General features: G+C 38.1%; 1 protein-coding gene across 5 annotated transcripts in view; it reads left to right on the top strand.

Moving 5' to 3' along the window:
• DACH2 (dachshund family transcription factor 2) overlaps positions 1 to 22,092 on the top strand; it is a 266,697-nt gene that overhangs the window by 1,658 nt on the left and 242,947 nt on the right. Inside the window, exon 1 of one of the 5 annotated variants that reach the window (XM_090150275.1) lies at positions 14,914 to 15,523. The exons of the other annotated variants lie outside the window; for them this stretch is intronic. Within the exon in view, the coding sequence (XP_090006401.1) occupies positions 15,264 to 15,523 (260 nt within the window). The 5' untranslated portion in view covers positions 14,914 to 15,263. Of the gene's footprint in view, positions 1 to 14,913; positions 15,524 to 22,092 lie in introns of those variants that run through there. 5 annotated transcript variants of the gene reach the window in all.

Raw genomic sequence — 22,092 nt, forward strand, 5'->3', positions numbered from 1 at the left:
AGTGCGGGATGCTCGAAAGGCGTCGGTTCGCGACTTTGCCTTTCCTTTGGCCGCGACCTGTGGCGGCGGTAGGGAAAGGCGGAGCGGCGCCGGGCAGGGGGTTGGGGGCTGTGGGATGCGCGGCGGCTGTGCAGCCTCGTGCGGGGCCAGGGCCGCTTCGGGCTTGTCTCTGTTTCTACCTCCTCAGGAGCAGCTGATCCTCTTCGTTGCCTGAAATACTCCTCGCTTATTAAAACATCTCTCAGCCTTTGCTTATATATCGCTAAAGAACACCGCTGGCTTGACGTACGGATAGCAAGGTGTTGCTGCTCTCGCGGTCTCAGATGCAGTGCATGATAAATGTTATCAGCGCGTAGGAAACTTTTCTCAAGTATTGTAACTTAACGACGTTAATGGTGTTCTGTCACGCTAATTGAATGCCTAGCTTGTCACTTTATTTACAGAGCTTTTTCCTCAACAGCACAGATTTCTTGGTAGAGAAGCTGGATGCCAATATCTGAATACGTGTGATCTGATTTCTCATTTGTTGGGAGCTGAGTGGGGCATCGCTGCAGTGCCTGGTACCAAACTGACACATGGGATAGGGCTGCAGGCAGCTGTGTGAGCAGTGCTGGATTCTGGATGTGGGAGCTCCAGTCTTGCAAAAATGTCACCCTTTAGGAAAGAAACTCTTAGATATGTATTGTTTTTCTGCATGACTCAGGAATTGCTTATAAATGAGAATATTTTTCATTGCTTTTGTAATATCTGCTTTTTTAAATTCACAGAAATGTATATGTAGTTTGAACACTAGGACATGAACTTTAAAACTGTCTGAAAAAGCAATGAGAAACGTTGGTTGTCGTTGTCTTCTATGTTAGCTGACTACTAGAAATCAACACTTCTTACAATACTATGAACTTTAGTTAACTTTTAGTTGAAATGCAAACAATACATAATTGAAAGAAGAGGAATTCTGCTTAATCTATTCTGTTCCTTTTTCTAACTTGAGCTTGCCTGAGGGAAGTGTATGTTTAAGCCATAAGTTTTCGTGTGTTGGATGTATGGAAGGAGTTTTACGTACTTGGAACACAAATATCTTTGACCTTTTGTACTTTTTAAAAAAGTATGCATATTAATTTCACCTGTGTAACCAAAACGTGCTCATCTTTGATTGCCATTAAGGCGTGTCGTGTAACCGAATTTGGGAGCAAGGTTTGTAAAATGAAACCATTCCTTTCACTGCAAGTAGTATCTTCAAGCATGTGGTGAATGCAGCATCATTATGAAATTCAGTAACTTGCTTGGAATATCTTCAAAGATCACTGAAATGAAGGAGCAAGGGCTTAATTTTAGCAGCAAAGAACAAGGTTTATGTAAAGCAGAAAACTATACTGTGGTTTTATCACAAAATTTACAACTGCGTCGAGGACGCTTCTATGATGTCAATACATCAGTCCATAAGTATCAATATAACACGAGTGTAACCATGATGTTTTCTTCAGGGCTTTCATATTTAATGACCGTTTCCTACAGAAAAAGGGCAGTCCTGGTCTGTTGCTTTGTAAGAAGAGCAGTGTGTGAGATGAAATGCTGCTTTCTGGGGAGCATTCTAGTACTTTTTTTTATGATTCAGTGTCCAGTTCAGCTAATAGTTTGTGTTACTTTGTCTATTCAGAAATAATAAAAGCCCTTAAAAATTAATGTAAGCAGCAAATACAGGTATTTTATGAGAAAATGAGTCCGGTTGTGTTGTCTATTAAAAGCTCCGCTAGAGTCAGCAGTACTCTGTCTTTTATTAGGAGAACGATGTCAGGATTATAATTAATGCGATCTCGTCATGTAGCACTGCACAGAGCTTCTGTGTCTATTGATTTTAAATGCGGACATCTGATTACATAAACTTCTTTCCTTAAGTAAATATTTAGTGTGCATTCAGACTCAACCAAACTAGTGGATTTTCGGAGTGGTGACATACTGAAATCAGAAACGATTCATTTCTGCTCTCTTTTCTTCATTGTAGGAGAGATTTACTTAAAACATTCTCTCAAGACTTATCACCAACATCATGGGTTTTGTTACAGGTGCAGAAGTGAATTTTTCCACTTTCTGAGCGAATTGATGATGCTTCTGGAAAAAATCCCTGGTTCTTTTTGGACACACTGCAAGTCTGTGCTTGCTTGGAAGTACCAAAATGCTTAAACGTTTTCAACAGAAGCGTATCTACTCTAGAGAAGCCTTGATTAAAATTCCCCTCTCTTTTCATAGCTGTAGAGCTTTCCATTTGAAGTGTAACATGCTTTTTCTCCAGAATGGAGTATTTGTATGTTTCCTGCATGTGTATATGCATAATACATATGTAATTTTCTACTGAGACTTCCACAACTGAAAAATGCTGTGTTTTTGTAGCAAAGACAAAAAAGCTAAACAATTAGGTATTAATGATATTCTTGTTGCTTGCAAAGACCTTTTGAATATGCATTTCTTCTCCTCTTTTTCTTTTCACCATTTCAACCTGCAGAACTCTTCACTGTCACTTCAAATCACACAATTCTACCAAGATAAAACAACATTTAAACTCATTTGCTTTGGGAGGGAAATTGAGCATTTGCACCCAATAAGCCTGATTGTGGAGCTGCATGCAAATTGTGTTTTGATTTATCTCTTTTGCACTTTTTTCCATTTGAATTGATCTTGCATTAATTTTGCCAAGCGGCTCTGTGAGGCTGCAGATGTTGCCCTGTGTTTAATAAATCAATGAGACAGATCTGAATGAATCACTTCAGATGGATTCTCTGCTCGGTTTGATGTCTAGATGTTATTCTTAGCTTGTTATCATGACAGATGCATTAATGTTCCCATACACTGCCAGCAATGTCAAAGAGATTGAAGCTTTTAAAGTGGCGGTATCCCCTTTTCCCCCTTCTGTTAGAATAACTAAATTGCCTTTAGGAATAGGTCAAAATATAAATTCAATCATGACATTATTGTGGGGAAGATACTAAACTTCTGATTGTGTTCTAACACAAAGTCGCACAAACTCACTTTCATATGGAATGATTAATTGTGCCCAAATAGTGTAGATCAATATTAAAATCTAAACATAGGATAGCTCCTTAATAGAGTAACCACTTTCTCAGCATTAATATTTCATTGTAATAGGAATGATCCAAATAAATAATATAAGACTAGAACATGTTAAAGTGTTACTATAAATAGAATATGGTTGTGTCCAAATTGATTACAGGCTGAAGTAAGGATTTCTTTAAAAAAAAACAACACTTTCTTTTAGATTTCAGTGTGGTTTTAGTCAACATCTGTTGTGCAAAATAGGAATATTAGTTGTTTTTCTCTTTTTACCACTTAGTGCCTAATATGTTAGAGAGGTTGTCAGTCACCATTAGTTTCTGATCTGAATAGTCTGCTACCCATTATCCTGGAGCAGAACCTGTGGAACACAGACAGCAGAAGAGGCTGGGATGTGTCTTTGTGGAATTGGTTTTAAATTCTGGAAAAGACTGCATGATGTGTGAAGTCCTCTGCAATGAATAATGACAATTTTTTCCCAAGTAGGCTGCATACAGGTTGCATTGCCTTTTATCTTTAATGTTTGTTAAAAAACGTATGTGCTTCCTTTGGAAGATAGAGCAGTAGTTTGTGATTTTCTTCCATCATTTTGTTAAACCAAATTTCTTTTCTTTTAATGTGTTAAAAGTTACTGAGACTGTTCCTTTTCCTAATCTCTCCAGAACAGAAGAACTTCAACTTTTTGTCTTTAGAGCTTCTGAGAATAAATTGGAGAAACTGGCTGTAACAGATCTAGATTTATGTTGGCATTCTTGGTATTCTTGCTCCAGTAGTTTCAGTTTGATAAAGGAAACAATATATGTAATAGAAATTCACAGTTTATTCAAATGAGTTTAAGCTTTGGCATTGTTGTATTTGCCTTTCTTTGGCCAATATATCAATGTGTGGCAATAGCATTATACTTAGAAAGCTTCCAGAAGTGACCAGCTCTGTGGATGGGGAATTACTCTCACACTGGGGCTGTTGTTGGATGCACAGCCTGTGGGGGTTGTTTTCAGGGCAGGTGGAAATGAACTCTGTTAGAACTGAGGAGCACTGAGAATCAGTGAGTTAGAAAATCATGTTTGCTCATGGGGCAGCGGCCTTAGCGTGAGAAACTGGTATCCTTCCACTTTTGTAATTAATGCAAAATTACCAAAGTGAGCATTCGGAGGTGTTTGAAAGAACTGTCTTGCTGGTTTCATTGGCAGCAGACTGGAATTAGGTGAGAGCTAAAGGTGTTGGTGCTAAAGGTGCTGAAGTCGCAGCTGTCAGATCCCTGCTCTGGTTTGGCTGTGCTGAGCCTCCCTTCCCTGCCTGTGCATGGTGGCTGGAACAAGGGCAGAGAGCTTAGAAACAGTGGAAGGATCTGATCCCTTCTCATCAAAGGTGTGATGTGCATGATTAAAATCGTTTTTTTTCCTACTCTTTATTTAGTCTATTAAATATCAGTGAAAGAATTAGGCATATTTGGCATTTTCACAGTCACTAATTTTTTTGCCTACTCTTTTTCTTGCCGAATTAGAATCGTTAATCTTTTCTCTGCACGTTCTAGAGGTGATAATTCTGAATTTTCTGATGCCGTGAATAAAACTGCCCAAAACTTCAGTTAAAATACTTAGAAAAGAAAGTAGACGGGAACTTCATGTAATTATCAATGTAATTAAACCCTGCAGGTGTATAGAAATGCAGCATTTTAGTGCTTCTTTACGTGAATAGCAAAAAGGAAAAAGCACGAGTATATTGCACAGTGCCTCCTGTGACGTGTTCTCGTGGTGTAAGCCAAGGCAAGACTTTGTTATGATTGAACATGCGTTACCATACACAAGTATGTTAGTTTGTAGTAATTCACAGTGATTTAGATTTATACTGCTTGATATTAGAACTGTGCCTTGGGGCTGTGTGCTTCTGATCTTTCTTGCCTCTTCGTGGACTTAGTCATAGGGTTTGCTCTCTCCCCCATTCTCTGACCTGTAAGAAGCACCCCTATCCATTAGCTGACATACTGATTTCCCCTGAAGGCTACAATATCCAAATTCTGTACAATTTAAATTTGTTTAATTACCTTTCTTTCTAGTAGCACAGCTGTGGTGTTTGCGTGTGCATAAGAAGTTTATTGTTGTGAACAAGTGTGGGGAGATTGTATTTCCTTGTCAGTACATCTTGACCTGCTAAACCCATTTTGCTCATTAAAATATATGATGTTGGAGCCTTTATTGACTTGCTGAAAAATTGCACTTCCCCAAAAAGTAAGAACCAAAAGAAATGAATAATGCTGGCTTTGTTCCTATTCAGTGTCTGAACGTGTAACATTTAGCAGTGTGTGTACGTGAAGGTATAAAATGTTCAATTGGAAATGTGTCTGATGATCTTATCAAGCTTCTGGAAATTGATATCTGGTAGCAGCATTTAACCTACATGTAGTCTAGCTGCTATTTATGTGATGGGTTAAAAAGAAAAAGTAGTATCGATCTGCCGCTGGATTAAAGTTTGAAATCGGCAACAGCATGAGCACAAAAGGCTTTTTTTTTATGATTTCTCAGCTTGCCATTGATCTACCAGTTTTATTGCATTCATTATTTATTAAAAGAATTTGCAAGCTAAACATAACGTTAAGCTAGTTTGCACACAGGGACTGCACTTAGGAAATTGAATGGAAATTGCATTAGAGATGAACATCTGTGCTATTTTTCCACTCGTGTGTTTATGGGTTTGTATAAAAGGTGTATTGGATTAACAGTTATAACCATTATAGCTTGAAGCAATATGTTAGAACCCTAAGTATTTAGTAGTTGTATAGAAGGGAGTCTCTTTTTGCTTATTCTGAAAAGTATGATAATACCATCACAAACAGTGCCTTCATTGGATTATTCTTTAATAATGGACTTTTTTTTTTTACCAGCAATGTGTAAAAACTTGGGTATCTAGTATGCATACGACCTCTTATCAATTCTACATAAAGCTCCATTAATACTGTCATTAATTGAAGGTTTCTTCTGACAGTTTTAGGGTTGTGGTATGAGTACTTGGCCCATAGACACCAAGGTATTGAAATGAACAGTGATTTTGTAATACACAGTGTGAATGTAAGCAGTGAGGCGATCTTTAATATATGATTCTTCAGATTTTTTCCAGCAATTCAACTCATTTTCTGTCCTTCTTAATGCCGGTGCTTTCTGCGGTGTGTGGTATCAGTGAATCAGGTAGAAATCTTAACTATTTTGAAATGTTTCCAATTCATTTCACAAGCTGTGGTGACAGAAAGGGTAGGGTAGACACAGAATTTTGAAGTTGTCTGCTGTAATACTGATTTTATTTGTCTTTTTTTCCTTTATGCTATCTCTGTGAAGGAGATTATTTTAATGGAATACCTGATTACTGAATAGGGAAATCAAAGGAAAAACTGCTTTGGGGGTTTTGAGTGCAAAGTACCTCTTTTAGAATTAAGATGCTACCTATTGTGTTTGGTCTGAAAGTATATGCAGTCTAGTCTGTTTGTAACTACTGAAATATGTCACACTTTACATTTTAAGCGCACTTTTCTTTCACTTTTTCTATTTGAGACTCAGCCTGGTACATCTCACCAGCTCATAAGGCTGTTATGGATTTCCTCTACGAAGAAGCAGAAGTGTTCTTCGTGCCAGAAAGCTGCACTTACTCTTTCAATGCCATCTCTACGTTTTTTTTTTTCTTCTCTTATAGATTGAATCCCGCTAAGTCCTAATGCTGCTTTGGATGGAGGTGGTTCTGATTTTCATTTTAAAGAATCTCAGTGCTTTGCAATTTTTCCACATTGTTTTGTACTCACTGTTAATAGTCTTCACTTGTTGTTCCCTCTGCCATCACGGTTGTTGTATCATATCATATTCAGCTGCCCTGTAAGTAGAGATAGAAAATCATCAGTTGCATAGATCCCGTATTAGATCTATATACACCCTTCTATATGTATGAAATTTTTCAAAAATCCAGAGTTTAGAATACCTTAGAAACTTAATTTTTATTGCATTTGCTGTGGACACAAACTGAATTTCTCACATAGACTTGTGTGGCTGTAGGAATTACCGTAGTGACTTCTCTAAGTTTTTACTTTTGTTTTTAATATTTTCCATAGCCATGTGAGTACATGAAATTCCCAGCATGTTTATTTTTATTCTGTCCAGTGTGTCAAAATAATGTTTAGCTTAGGATGCTCTCAGGTTACTTTTAGTCAGCAAAACATTGAGTCGCTTTTCTCTACTGCTTCTGAGCCTGTACAGAGACAGTGAAATTAAAGCAGAAGGCTTTTATTAATAAGCTAATCAAAGTTATTTTACAGCATAACTACGCAGAGATTTAAAGCCGTTGGACTTGGCAGAATCATACAACAGCAGAGGTTGGCAGGGACCTCCTGAGGCAGCGCAGTCCAATTCCTGTGCTCCAGCAGGGTCAGCTAGAGCAGGTTGTCCAGGTCCACGTTCAGTCAGGTGTTGAATATCCCCGTGGCCGGAGACTGCAGTTTTTCTGGGCAACCACTTTACAGAATTGAAATCATGATGATATAGAAGAAAGCTTTTGATTAGCATGCATGGGGGTGGCAGTGAGATGGAAGTTGTTGAAGCTGGCAATGTACAGGACTGCTAGCCATGGATACAGTCCCTGACCTACTGACCCATCCTTCAGGTGGGCCAGTGCAGACAGTGCCACTGCATTTGCCTTTTCTGGAGCAGAATGTGAGTTGTAATCCACGTGTCATCCATGTCACATTTAGCTTGGGCTTTGTGTCTCACAAATTATTTCCTGAAACCCTATATGCATGTGCTGATGACTTGTCTTACTCCCCAGTGCTACCAGAGAAGAGTATTTTTAATTTGTAATACAAAATTGGTGCGGCAGTAATGAAACTCCTAGCACAGATGTTGTGCCAGTAGGGAGATTCAGTTACTTACATGTTTCAGTAACTTAAGAGTTGCTAATTAAGAAGATCAAGCTAGTTTAAAGAAAAGATGTAAAACGTACTTCTAGTCAGTACACTTAAAATACTATTGATAACTTTTTTTTCTTATGCATATCAGTTGTTTTTACCTAGTATAGTTTTTTACCGAGCACACTTTTGTGATAGCTGAGTGACTGTTTTTATAACAGTTAATAAGGAAAGGCCCTGTGTTGGGGAAACATTTTCCCACTTGTGTTTTGTGAGGCTGATGAAGGCTGCTTGCTGTGCATCTTAGAGCTGCCTCTTCTTTCGTCGTGCATTTGAACTTTATCTGATGCTGAGGAAGGCAGTTCTCTCTAGATTGAGATGATAGTAAAAAACAGAAGTTTGAAAAACTCAAATTCATGAGATTTAAAATATATATTAAAAAAAAAACAACACAACACTCCCTCTATCCCACAAAATCAGAACAAGGTAATTGTGACCAAAATGCTGGCAATTAGAAAGCAGTAGAATATCAGTCAGAAAATTATAGAATGACTGGGACCTTAAAGCCCTGCCTGCCCCAACCCTTGCCCTGGACTTGCTGCCCCCAGCCACAGCAGGCTGTCCTGGGCCCCGTCCTGCCTGCCCTTGAGCACACACAGTACTAAAGCAAGGGTTAAGGTAATCAATTCAGATAGCTTTGTGTTATCTCTGATGCATGAGTTTATCATTTAAATATGTATTTGTAGGTTTGTGGGGTTTTTTTTTTTGTAGGTTTGTGTTGCTTTATTTAGTGAATTTCATAAGGCAGTTGACATACTTGATATAGAAATGCATTGAGTTGAGGACACTTGTTAAGAAATCATTTTTACCTGCTGCATGGTTGCTGACAGCTTACTTTGTTACTTACCTTAGCTCTCAGTGATCTGTTGGAGTTCATAATGCCCGCAGCCCCTCTGCTGCAGCACACATCCCTGGAGCACAGCAGCATCCTGCAGTCCCGCTCTGGGCTGTACCTGAGCAGAAGGAGTGATGCACTGCTGTCTGCTACTGCAGCCGTGGCGTGTCTTAAGGGAGAGACTTCTGCATAGTTTGGGCATTGTTCAGATCTGATGAGCGTAAGCTGGGCAGCTGAGTTCTTACACTTGTGTATTCCAATGCAGGTAGAAACTCTGTAAGAAATTCTTCCAGGAAAAGCCATAGATTTTAATTTTATTAATTCACTCTCAGTTTAGGATAATATAAACTCTAAGTTCTCATTCTCTCTTCCAAATTTAGGTTCTAAAAGAAAGTTATATGCTCAACCCTGCCAGCTGTTTAAGTCAGCTAGATTAGGGACTGGGTAAACCAGCCCTGTGTTGAATTTGAATGGGGTACTGTATTAGAGTCTGAATTATTCTTGTTTCCGTATTTCATCTCTAAGCAGAGGGAGCTGCACCTTGTATGCTTCTCCTAACCTCCAGGAAGTTTCAGCATAACGGAAACACAAACCTTGTTTGTGCTGGTTGTCTCCCTTGGTGCCTCTTCCTGGAGACCTAATATCAGTGCAGACATCTCTCAATTCTCTGAGATCAGTGGATACTTCTTTAAAAGGAATCTTGGTTATCTGTTAATACTATAACTAGTGTTATATAGAGATGGGTGCTCTATGTGCTCTCTTTCTAGGACAGGAACAACAGAAGACATCACAGACCATTCTGTGAGGTTGTACTACTCACTTCTACTACTCACAGTGAGGTTGTATTGCAAAGCATGAACTCCTATTAGAAGTCGGTTTTTGATGTACAAGGAGATGAAAGAACAGAACCTGAGTTGGTGTATGCAGTGTATTTGGGATTCCAGGGGCTGGAAGCTCTGGGCTGCAGCTGCTGTGCTTGAACCATCTGGTCCTGTAGCACCTGTGTGGTCAGGCATGGGGATCAAAACGGGTTGAAGCAGCTGTGCACTGTGTGCAGTGTGTATACAGTGGGCTATGACTTGATCATGTCAAGAGTTTCCACTGGAAATCTGATTATCTGTGGATTGCATGCATGATAATATACTGAATATATTGCTGATTCTGTTGCTGCGTGTATTCTGTCACTTATCCATATCTACTGAGTTTAACCTTTGGATATCTATTGGGAGGCTGGCAGTATTTTTTCGATGCTGATGTTCATTCTTCTACTTTTTGCAGTGGGATAATTAATTAAGCTTTGATGTTCACTAATAACCCCTGCATATGTTGGGAATGTTATATTTAGATGGATGTTAATTTCTCTTTAAGTCCATACACTCATACAAACACACACAGTGCTGATGGAACCCCAGAACATTCAGGTAAAGAATTTCTGTATACTTGAATTCTTCTGATGAAAGGCACTGCATTGGTGAGAGGTAGCAGGACTCAATAAACACACGATGCCATTACCTGGTGAACTGTTGCCAAGAATATGGGCCTGCTGATAACTGGATGTTAATGCAAACTTATATAGGAGCTTTGATTATTTTTTTTCATGGAAAATGTTAAGACGGTGATGATTGATATAAAATATCTTCTGTAGAGTAGCTGTGTTCAGAGAGAAAGCATTTCCTTTGCTATTGAAGAAACTTGTCTTTTTCTTTTCTAACAATTTACTTGAAGCTTTCTAATGTGAATTTCATAGCTATAGTACTTACGGGAATATAAAGGCTGAGAGAGTATTAAAAATGTGAGTGGAAAGCCAACTTGCAAATGGCTGGCTGGATGACGGTCAGGAGATTTGCTGTCTTTGGAGGCAGTCTACAACACATCCTCAGCAAATTATGAATTCAAGTTTTTATGGCAAAATGGACTGCTTATCAAAGGAAAACAAATATTTTAAGATAGTGAAGGAACGATTACAAGCAGGTTACCTTCAGCAGGAAAATAATGGATATTAAGGAAATCATAAATCTGATGAGACTCAAACTATGTCATGAATGGTTCTTAATTTAAATGATACTTTTCCTTTTCAGTTTAAGTATTTGTTTAATTTTTAACTCAACATAGAATCTCTGTGCTACAGTAGTAATGAAAAGTGAGATGTTAAATTATATACTAGTAAATTATATAAGTTTTAAATCATACATAAATTTAACTAACACTGTAGTACTAGAAATGTACTAAAAATGTAGGTTGTTGTGTTATCAGTTCAATTTCCTTATAAAATAACTGTTCTTGAAAATTTATTTTAGCAGGAATAAATATGTTTTTTAATGGTTATCTAAGAAGCTTCAGTTTTCTTTAAGGCCTACCAATTCTGTGTTTCAAAGCAGTAACAGTCTCACAAAACACAAATGTTGTGAAGTATACAGCTCTTCACTGATGTGCATGGAAACATCTGAACTTCCTCAATCTGAGAGCAGAAGCGTGGATGGTGAACCAGCAAATACCTGCATTCCTGAATGCTGCATGAGCTTAGATCACCATCAGTGGTTAGCCATCTTCACATCAACCTGTTTTTTTTTTCTGGGAAATCCTATACATTTTGTGAATTGAAGTGGCAGTTGGTGGACCATTTATTACTCATTCGTTTTTGGTGGAAAACTCGGCCTTGTATGTCATTTAGACTTTGTGACACGTGTAGCCTTCCAGGGCCTAATGACTTGTGTGCAGATGGGCTGTTATTTATTACAGTCATGTAGAATAAAATTGATTGTCTTCTAAAATTAATTTTTCATTTGCCTCCAGCTCTGCTTTAATAGAGGACACACAATTGCCTGTTTGCAGAAATACTGTTTAATCACATTAATCTCAGCCCCCCAGGCCGGTGAAGATAATTGTACAAACGAACAGCAAAATCTGTATCTTTAACTTCTTTTTATGATTAAATTATGCAAATGACTTATCTCCTGCCCTTCCAAGCACTAATCATCTAATTAGGAATGATGTGTTAAAGGGATGGTTTTGAATCAAGAGAAGGGGAGAATGCAGGAAGCAGAAAATGGAATCTGACAATGAAACTGTTGAAGGTACCGTAGCTGTAAAATAGAAATTTGTGTATTTGTTCAAAAAGTAATAAAGGATATTTCTGCTATTTGTAGGCTTGGTTTAGTGATGTTTTTTTATTAAGATCATAATTCTATTCACTCTTTGTTGCTCATAATTTTCCATGTTATTCTTAAAATTCAGTTATTAAGACTAAAGAATTCAGTCACTTTCTATGAGAACTGTAAGAGAAAATACTAAAGTAGTGCAGTGGAAGTGTGTCTGGTTTCAGTAGTATGATTGGAAAGGAAAAATGTGTATTTGTAGATTTTTGTTGAAGTAAAAGTGTCATTTACTACTAGATGTCTTGAGTATAACAAATACTTCTATTCACTATTGTCTCTTAAAATAATCCATTATCTCTTAAAACATTCAGAAAAATCACCACCAAAAAAACACAAATTGGATTTAAAAGCTATTAAAATGCTTTTTTTTGTATAGCTTTTGGATGCTTTGGTGTTAAGAATGCCAATTCTGGAACTGCTTTCATTTCTCTGACAGAGACACAACTCCTGGCATAATGTTTACATAAACACATTATGGCTGGGGAGGCTGCATTTCCTTCTGTACCCTCCAGGAATACAATTGAATTTTCAGTTTATATTTATCTTTGTTGGCATTTTCACCATTATCACTCCAAAATTCTTCACAAAAGGAAAGATGAGAAAACCTTGAAGTTTTATACAAAATATTTGTATTATTATTGTTAGAATTATGGAGAACTTGTTAGGAAGTCCTTTCTTTGGATCAGGAGGTTCTCATTTGAGTCTTAGCAGACAAAGCTCTCATGGCAATTTAAGGACAATTTTCCTCTTAAGGTAGGAGATTCTCTGATACTTAAGGAGCAAATAATCCTAGACTGCGTTTTTCTGTTTAGATTTGCTGGATCCAGTTATTTACCACCATAGAGATAACAAAAGAGGCCTTGTGCTTATCTTGATACTGTGTGAGAAATCAATGGAGAGAGCATTGGACAAGTATCCAGCTGAATTTTCTAACCCTGATGGCTTTTTCACTGAAATGCTGTAGTATGGTAAGACTGATACTGAGGTCAGGACATCTTAGATGGATATCTAGTGAGATGTGTCACGGCATCTGGTCTACAGCACGATCTCTGGGAGCTACTTTTAAAATTTTAGTATCAGCAAGGAATCTGACTTTGGTAATCTGAATTTTCTGACTACTACATATAAGAAAATGGAAGAAAAGTGGTCTGCAGTAATGATTCAGTTATTTTTCCACTCTTCTTGTCCATGGGTGCCGAAGTCTTTGTTATCCAACTGCTCATTCAGATATTTTTCTTACATCTGCACTAGCCAGTTTTCTTCAAGTAATGACACGTGACAGTAGATAGTGGGTCTCTGCCCTGGATCTCAGATCATTTTAAGTTGTCTGGCAAGAAACTGGACAAGAAAGAATTAATCCATGTAGTTTTGTACAGTTTACGAATAGAAGATGTAGTAGTGGAGCTATCTCATGATTTTTCTTTGTATTTATGTTCAAGAGTATCAAATCATTTAAGTACATTCCCTCAAGTACCTCTTATTTGTTGATTAATTGTAGTGTGTACGTAGAGGTGTTAATTCTCTGTGCTGAGATGGACTATTAAAGTTTGTCAGACTCTATCATCTTCAATAACACAGTGACCTACAGTAACGCCTTATCTGATTGTGGGGTCTTCTACATGTGAGATTTTCTTTTGGCCAGTCTTAACCTGCCTGCGTTTTAATAAAACTGCTTACTGCCTATTCATGGCATATTTAAAAATGTAAATACAAATGTATTTCAGCTGTTGGAGTTAAGAACTGGTCCTGCACTGAACCATCAAAAGGATTACATGCAAGTAGAACGGAGCAAGTTTAATACTTGCTTCTTCTTTCCTTCTTTTGTTTGGATTTTTTTCTTCTCTTTTATTAGAGCATGGAATAACATCATCCTAAACTGGATTGGTGCAGAAAAGTGGGACACCTGAAGGTTGGTGTTCAGCTTGCATGAGTGATAAATGTTTTGAGGGGAGTGCCTGTTACATGGCTTTTATTTTCAGTGTTCTGTTGTTTTTTTTTTTGGTCTCGTTCTATGGCAGTGTTTCTGAGATGATGAGCAGTCTTTCCTAAAGCAGTCGTTTTCAAATGGCTGTTTCTGTGGAGAGGGAAGTTGGAACAAATTCTCTACCCTTTGAAAGGACTTTGCTTATGCTTATGCTTACTCCCTTTGTAGAGGTTATTCTTAGCATTGTGGGATGTGTTGCCATTACCAGTATGCTGTCTTGACGAGCATACACTCCTCTGAAAAAAATATTTTAATAGAAACATGAATTAAAGGATTTTTCACATGACCTTGGGACTTATGCACTTACAGTGATATTCAGTACTGTTCACAGTTTTCATACTAATGGAGCCTGTTTTCAGTGGTTAAGGTAAAGGCTATTTTAATATTAACCAAATAAGAATTGAAAATATTTCTTAGAAATAATCTTGAATAAGTCATTCTATTGTCCACTAATTTCAAGTTAGTTTCAAAATCCAAATGTAATCCCTTCTGTGGTATTCTTGTGGATTGGGTTAATTGAATAGTTTTTGAAGAAACATCTAATTCTGTCATTGAAAAGAGATACTGAGACTGAGAAATAAAAAAATATTCAGGTATTTACGGCTCAAAGTATGTAACTGGAACCCTAACCCTGAAATCGTAATATGATACGAAATGGTCTTCATACTTCACGTTCACATCGTTAATTAGCTGATGTAAAGGACCTGTGTATCTTCACCCATTTGGATGCAGCTGCACTTCAGTATACTGAAAGCAATACAGTCTTATGCTTTCCACAGCAGTAGCGTGTACACTTTAAATTGTTCTGGAAGCTTGTAGATGAAATGACATATTAAGAACATTTGTGTAGTCATGTTAATACATTTCCATAGCTTTATCATTTCTTAACTTAGAATTTTGAACTTCTCAGCTCAGCAGTTACTCAACTTCTACTTTTTAGTGTTTCACATTAAAAATGTCAGATTCATTTACTGTAGCAGTCTGTGACTCAGTGGTGTTCAAGTTTTAGGATGCAGCTGTATGAAAAAGTAGTGACACAGTGGAGGTAAAGATTCTCAGCAGTGGAAGGCAAGAAGGCAAGATAACATGCACATGATCTTCAAACTGGTGAGGTTGTGTATAGGTTACCCTTTGAAGTAGGAGTGTGTGCATGCATGTGCATACGTGTGTTCTACTCAATTATTCTCTTTTGGTCGTACCTTACATGTATTAAGAAATAGCCATTAAATTAATTAGTGAAGTCTAAGAAGGTGAAAGTGGAATTTCAAAACTGTACAAACATGCATGTTCATAGCTTTCCAGGAATCATTTTTCTTTCTGCAGTGCACCTGTATGGGAATTGCTGAGTCACAGCCTGAACCAGTGATTGAGCACCTGGTGAAGGGACACAGCCAGCAGTGGGAGCACAGGTGGAAGCAGTTCACTTATCTGGCTGCAACCACGTTCCACCCCTCCCTACTTAAGGGCTGGCTGTCACCAGGGAGGGATCTCTACTTGGAGATCTCTCCTTTGGAGTTTTTGGTGAGCCCTGATCCATGGAATGGGTAAGCAGGTCTTTGTTGAATGGGATTGTGACCGTCACCCTTTTCTGGGTAATGTAGAACTCGTATCTGATGTTACCTTTCCTACAGCATCAAAGTTCTTTATCTTAGGATCCCTTTTCCATTTGTCCTGTCTGTTGGATTTTTTCCTGATTTTGCTATTTGGGTAACATGGACCTGACTGTGGGATGGTGCAGATTTTTTGCTTTGTAACTTCCTCCATGCTGTCAGTTGTGTTATAGCAGGCATTGCCAGAAGCATCCACAGAGTTGTGTTTTCTTTTACGTCTATTGCTATGAGGACTAAAAATCTTGATGGTGATCAGTTTTTGAAAAACTTAAACAAAAAAAGTAAAGACAACCCCAAATAAACTTTAAAAAAAAAAAAAAAGTGAACAGAAAAGCAACCTCAAACAAACAAAACCCCTAAAGACTCAGTAACTACTGAGCTGCACAGTGTTTTTCTGCTGCTCTGTTAGTGTTCTTTATTTCCTGTCCTGCATCAGCAGTTAGAGTTGTAAATTCTTTGTAGAAGGAACTGTATTTTTGTTCTGTTATGTTCTATATGATTCAGCTGGGATCTGATCCATGACTGGAGCTGTACAATTTTAAAGTAATGCCTATGGGGGGAAGTTGTACTGTTAAATTCACCATTAATAAATTAATCAGAATTAATATTAAAAAAAGTGCAAGAAAGTAAACAGAACTCATTTCACTCATGTTAGTTAATAGAAAATTTCTGCATGTTAGTGTACATTTTATTCATGTTAAAGTAATGTATCAGTACTGGAAAACAGTCCAAGCAAGCTTAGCTGTGGGCCCTGCTGTGATAGGAAGTGAGTAAAGAGCTCTTGGTGTAGATTTCAAAGGCTCTTCAAAGAATCTGTACAATGCTTTTCTCTTGCATGAGTTAATGCTTGCTATGTTTGTTTTAATTTAGGTATGATATAATGTACTTCTCATGTTGTACATGGATTAATATAAAGTAAAGAATAGATCAGGAAAGCATTAGCCTGGTATTCTTCAGGGGAAGGTGTTGGTCAGGTTGGGAGGTGGTACGCTGTAGTTGTTCTCTACGCACATAGAAGATGTTCACTGTTGCTATTAATAGCACAGGAAATGAAGATTTAATTTTGGCAGCAGGCAGGGAGTGTTTGGGGGATAGTAGGGATGCTTAAGTCGTATTTGCACATGCTGGTACATGTGTCTCTTATTTAATTGGTTGCTAAAGCTTGCAGCTCTCTTCTAGTAAATAGGATGAAATAGTAATGGAGAACATCAATTTTAAATCAGTTTAAATATACGCAGATTGCCTGAGGGCTCTTCATGTACTTATTTAAGGTTCCTTTCAAGTTGAGCCATTCTGGGATTATTCAGAAAGTAATGGTGTCCAGGCAAAACAGAAACCAGCAGAAAAGTAGTGAGAGTGATGGGTGAAGAGCAGCTTCTGTGCGTTTGGCCAAGGGTGGTGTAAAGCTGTAAAAATGTGAGAGTGAGCACTTGTGGCTTGTTGCAGGAATTAGAAGGCAGGTGAAGTTAACAGTAGTTAAAAGCAGAGCAGGTGGTCTGCAAGAGCAGCAGACTTCAAAACTCTTTCCTGCTGGACACTGCAAACATTTGGCTGTGCATGGCTTTCACAGGATGGACGAGTTAGGGCAAGAAAAGTCTGCAGAGGTGGTGCTTCTGATCATAAACTTGAAGTTACTCAGCCCTCAGCCAAAGAGGTATTACCGAATGCCCATCAGGTTGTTGGTCAGCTTCTGCTGAGAGCTGCCTTCTGCTTCCTTCACCCATTTTTGTCTTTTGCATTGCTTCTAGCTATTAATTGTGATGTATTTATGAATGTTCTGAAGGAACTCATGAATGCGGGAAGTTGCCAACTAGTTAAGTGTATTGAAATTATTATTGAATTGAAATGAAAACTTGAGAAATGTGGGAAACTTGTTGACTTGGTTTCCTCATTTCTGGAGACACAGAGCACCTGCTGGGCAGCTGGGGGAAGCTGGAGGGCTGGGCTGCCTCACGGAATTCCCCCTGGTGCTACCAGCATGTAGCTGAAGCAGGTCAGCAGGGTGGCAAAAAGGAAGCTGGTGGTTGTGGATCATGGTCTCCTCTGTTGGGCTTCCTAGTGGCTTACATCTCCTGTTGTGCAAGAAGTTGGTGGCTGTGTCGTGGGCTGGAGTGATGGATCCAGAGCCTGCTGTGTGGGTTTGGGGAGCTGCTCGGGGAATAGATCATAGAAACACTAGTTTTAACTTCTTGCGAGTTATTCTTAAATAAATGTAGGCAGTCATTGATAATTCAGTAAATTATCAATTTTATCTGTTTAGACAAGATTGCAGTTTAGATGTGGCAAGACAAGTCAGTTTCTTTACTATTAAATGAAGCTTGTTTTTAGACTAACAATATGTGGGATTATATGAAGTGAATGAGGAGAAAAAGCAAATAGCTTTGGTATTTCATTAAAAGAAAAGCTTGGAAGAATGGGAACAAAGCTATCTGGGAGCACTGACAACTTGATCTCTTTTGTTACTTGCCAACACTGAAAAATCACCTTTTAAGGGGTTAATATATAATTATTTACCAATTACCCAAAAGTAATAAAATACAAATTGCATATAATATTGTACACATATGCCCAATAATTCAGAAAGATGTCTGTATTCTGTAATGCAGTGTTTTGAATCTGCTCATCACCCAGCTTAAAAACAAATTTTAAAAATCCATTTTTAGGAAACGATTGTTCTATCTGGTAACATGTACACTTCAAAAGAAACTTTTACATGCCTCTCTATAGGGCAGTTTGGAAATCAAATAGTATCTAAACAGTATTTCTGCATTATGCTTAATGAAACATTTCAGGAAACTTACTTTACTTCAGGCAGTTGAAAAGAATTAGTCACATTCTTTCTTTAGTGTCTTGGTAGATTTCCTTATCATGTATTCATTACAAATAATACTTATTAGCACAGGGTTGCCATCATAATGGTGACTAATGAGGCAATATGATTTCAAGGTCAGAGCTGGAAAAAGAACCTTATCGTTTACTTCAGCTGCTGAGGTGCTTGATCTTTTTGTAAGTCAATGAGATTCAGCTCTTCAGGGGTGTCTAGTGCTGCTTTTAAATGTTTAACTTCAGGGTGTTTCATCCATAGCTGTATGGGTTCAAAATGTGTGGATCGAGTGGTAGCAGGAAAAGTACAATTCTTCAGGACTGGATCCGCAAAATCAGAATGGTCAGTAGGAAGCCACTTAACTAGTGGAAAGACCATGCTGAAAATAGGGAGGGTGCTTTCAGCCTTAAGTATCTGGAGGTCTTAAATAACTTGTCAACCCAAGTAAGTGCCTTCTGTCACCCTGCTTCAGCAGCTGAAGCCTCCTGGAAATAGCCACTGATCGAACTTAAAAAACAAACCAGAAAATGGAATGACATCAGTGCATCAGAATGACATAAGCTTCTGGAGTAGTTGCTGGCATCCACTGCTGCACAGTGCCCTGAGGTGCCATGGCACAGTACTGGGTGAGCAGATGGGGTAGCTCACCACTTCTGGCAGGGCAAGTTCTGGCTCCTTCCAGCCTGTGCATTCCCAGTCCATCCTGCCCTGTTCCTGTGACCCCTCGTTGTGCACAGCTGCTTGCTAGTGTAGGAGGAAACTTAACAAAAGCATCAGGTACTAAGTGGTCTTCTACAGGTTTTTTTAATTGAATAAGCTGAGCAAACAGATGGACAAGCACTGTAACACAAAGATAGGGGCACATGTGAGCGCAGCTGCCTGTGAGGCTGCAGCCATGTTTTGGGCCCTCTGGGTTGTGGAGATGCCAGGTTCAGTTCCTAAGTTGAGCACAGAGATGTTCCCAGTGCTGTGCCAGCAGCTGGCTGCAATTGGTCTCATGTTTTTACCTGTGGAGAACATGTTAAACTTCTTCTGAAGTAAATGTTCCAGATGCTGTTTTTTCTGAACCCAGCATTCAGAAGAGTGGTGCAGTGGGGTATATACACTTATAGACTGAACAACCTTGTGTTGTTCTATGTTATGTTTGGTCATAAACTCACAGCTAATTTAGCATGAGTGAGTTTGATTTTTGGTTAGAAACCATATAAAAAGGTGCTGTGTCCTGCAGAAGAGAGTAGGGTTGTTTGTTAGTATTAATGCAGAATTGATCTTGTTCCATGCTATGGAGCGTAGCTAATGGAAGTATCTGCTTTGAGATTTGTGAAATTGAGGTTGCATTTGATTTTGATGATCAAAGAACTTAGATTTGGGTAGCTTAGCAGCAGCTTAGATAAAATAGCATAGCACGGACTGTTGCTTGATGCATGGTTCTTTTTATTTATATGTATATAACATTTGTATACAAGCGTGATATAACTTTAACACTTAACAGAAATCTTCTTTAAAATTGTTACAGAGATTTATTTACCTTTGTGATTTTGTTTCAGTCACCTCAGCATTTCCCTGCAGTATTAATTGTCACGAGGGTACTGTATGTTGAACTGCTGAAGTAATGTATGGATTTCAGATCTCAGTTTTCAGGTACTTGACAAAAGAGTGAAGATCAGATCTTCACGTTTGTATGGAAATCTAATGGATACTGAGGCAAGATGCATATTTCTATGGCTGCTTTTGAAAACTTAAGCCTGAGCCTTGAGATTAAAAGAGAGGTTTGATCCATCCAAGAAACAGAATCTAGACACAGTTCTTGGGGGATGAAAATACAGTAGTGGAGAAAGTACAACTTGGTAGAAATTAGAGGATAGAAAGTCTGTATTATTGTGGGGTGATTGAGAAAAGTCCCTCTCATTTTCTTCATGTTCTCTCCTGTGTATTCATGATAACAGTTACTTAAATTTTATAGTAAATTAAAAAATAACTTTTCTCTCTGCTCCTCTGAAAGCACTAACAAGCCATATGCATGGGTTTTCTTTTTTTAACCTCTATTTTACCGAAGAATCTAAGTGTAAGATGTATAATAAATTCAGTCCCTAAATCCTTCTTCTAAATTAATTGTTCCTAAATGTTTTGTTTCTTTATTGTGAGTAAACTCAAATGGAATTAAAACAAGCTAAACAAATCCAACTTATCAAATCTATGGCTCGGTAGAAATAGACTTTCACTCATTTTTAAGCAACAAATCACAGATTCATTTGTAGAACAGGTAGATTATTTTTCCAAGTATAATCTGATTTTATTGTTTGTAGCTTTGTGACTATCCCAACAAAATTACCGCTGTACAGATAATGCAGACTGGAAAGGATTTCAGTCTGGTATGTGCGTTTTCTTTTTGTGGCGAGAAAGAGAGAAATAGGCAACTAGCGTCTCATCATTTATATATCACGATTCAATGTCTCAGAGCCTTGGGCTATTATTTCAAAATCCAATATATTCAAACTTTGGCCTCCGAGAGCAGTAGGATCAGTACACAAGAACAATAGAGTGATAAATATAGATTTTTCATTAAGGAAAAGACTATATCCTGTCATGTTTGAATCAGTGTTCAAAAGAGCATCTGAGAATTCATAGCCTCCTATAGGCTTTAGCTTTATTTTTGCTGAAAAAATGGACTTAGAAGTCTTTTCATGTTAGAAATAAAATCTTAATATATGCCAAAAGAGAGCTCCACTGACCCTGTGACAGTAATTTAATGCAAGTCAATTTTAAGCCATGCATAATTACAGGCGCAGTGTGGAGCACTGCTCATTTTTAAGGATGGTTTGTGCACAGTGACACAGATCCAGTTGCAGTGCAGCTGGCTAACCGGGATAGGCTTTGGTTTCCTGGGCTGGATTGCCTTTCTTCATTGAGTTCTCTGCCACATGAGAAACCCGTTCTGGTAGTCAGTGTAACCACAGTATGCTTCTCCTTGTAGTATAGAAACTATGGATTTATAGTACTGCAGCTAGGTTAATGGCTGGATAGCATATGCTTCTAGGCATACACTGTATCACGCTTTTCTATGTGTAAGCATGCCACCCTCACATAATGCTGAAGATCTTGAAATTGCTGAACTCAGCTTTTAAGGCATGTTGTGTTCTGGGAGGTTCTTTCAGACTTCAGAAATTGTCTTCCTTCTCATTTAGACAGATTTTCACTCAGTTTGTTTGAATAGAGCAGCTGTGATAGTGTACAAACAATCAAGATTTATATTGAGATGTAGTTTTTGTGCTCTTTGTTGTACTCTCAAGAAGACAATTTGTTCTCACTTTGAAACCAGCAGCCTTAGGTGCATGGTGCACGTGCTGTCTGGTGAGAATTTTTGGTTTCTGCAGTGAAAGAAGCCTATGACTTTGGCTGGGTGCGGATGACACAGAAAGGTAATTCATTCCATTCCATGTTTATGGATATCTATGTAAGCACGTCAGCTGTGAGTGAAAATAACAATGTGTATTAGGGAAGTTTTGGTACGTACTTTGTACGGAGGCAGCCATTATATATTGCTGCTGTTCTGTTTTTGAGGTTTAGCAGAGGAGACTGTTTGATTTGGTCAGGGGAAGCAGAATGATAAACTATGAGTTTTCTTTCTGATTCCTGACGACATGCTTTATTCTGTATTGTTATCAATGCAGGAATAAAA

The sequence above is a fragment of the Phasianus colchicus genome, chromosome 14 (assembly GCF_987193195.1).
Source record: "Phasianus colchicus chromosome 14, bPhaCol1.hap1.1, whole genome shotgun sequence".
Classification (NCBI taxonomy): Eukaryota; Metazoa; Chordata; class Aves; order Galliformes; family Phasianidae; genus Phasianus; species Phasianus colchicus.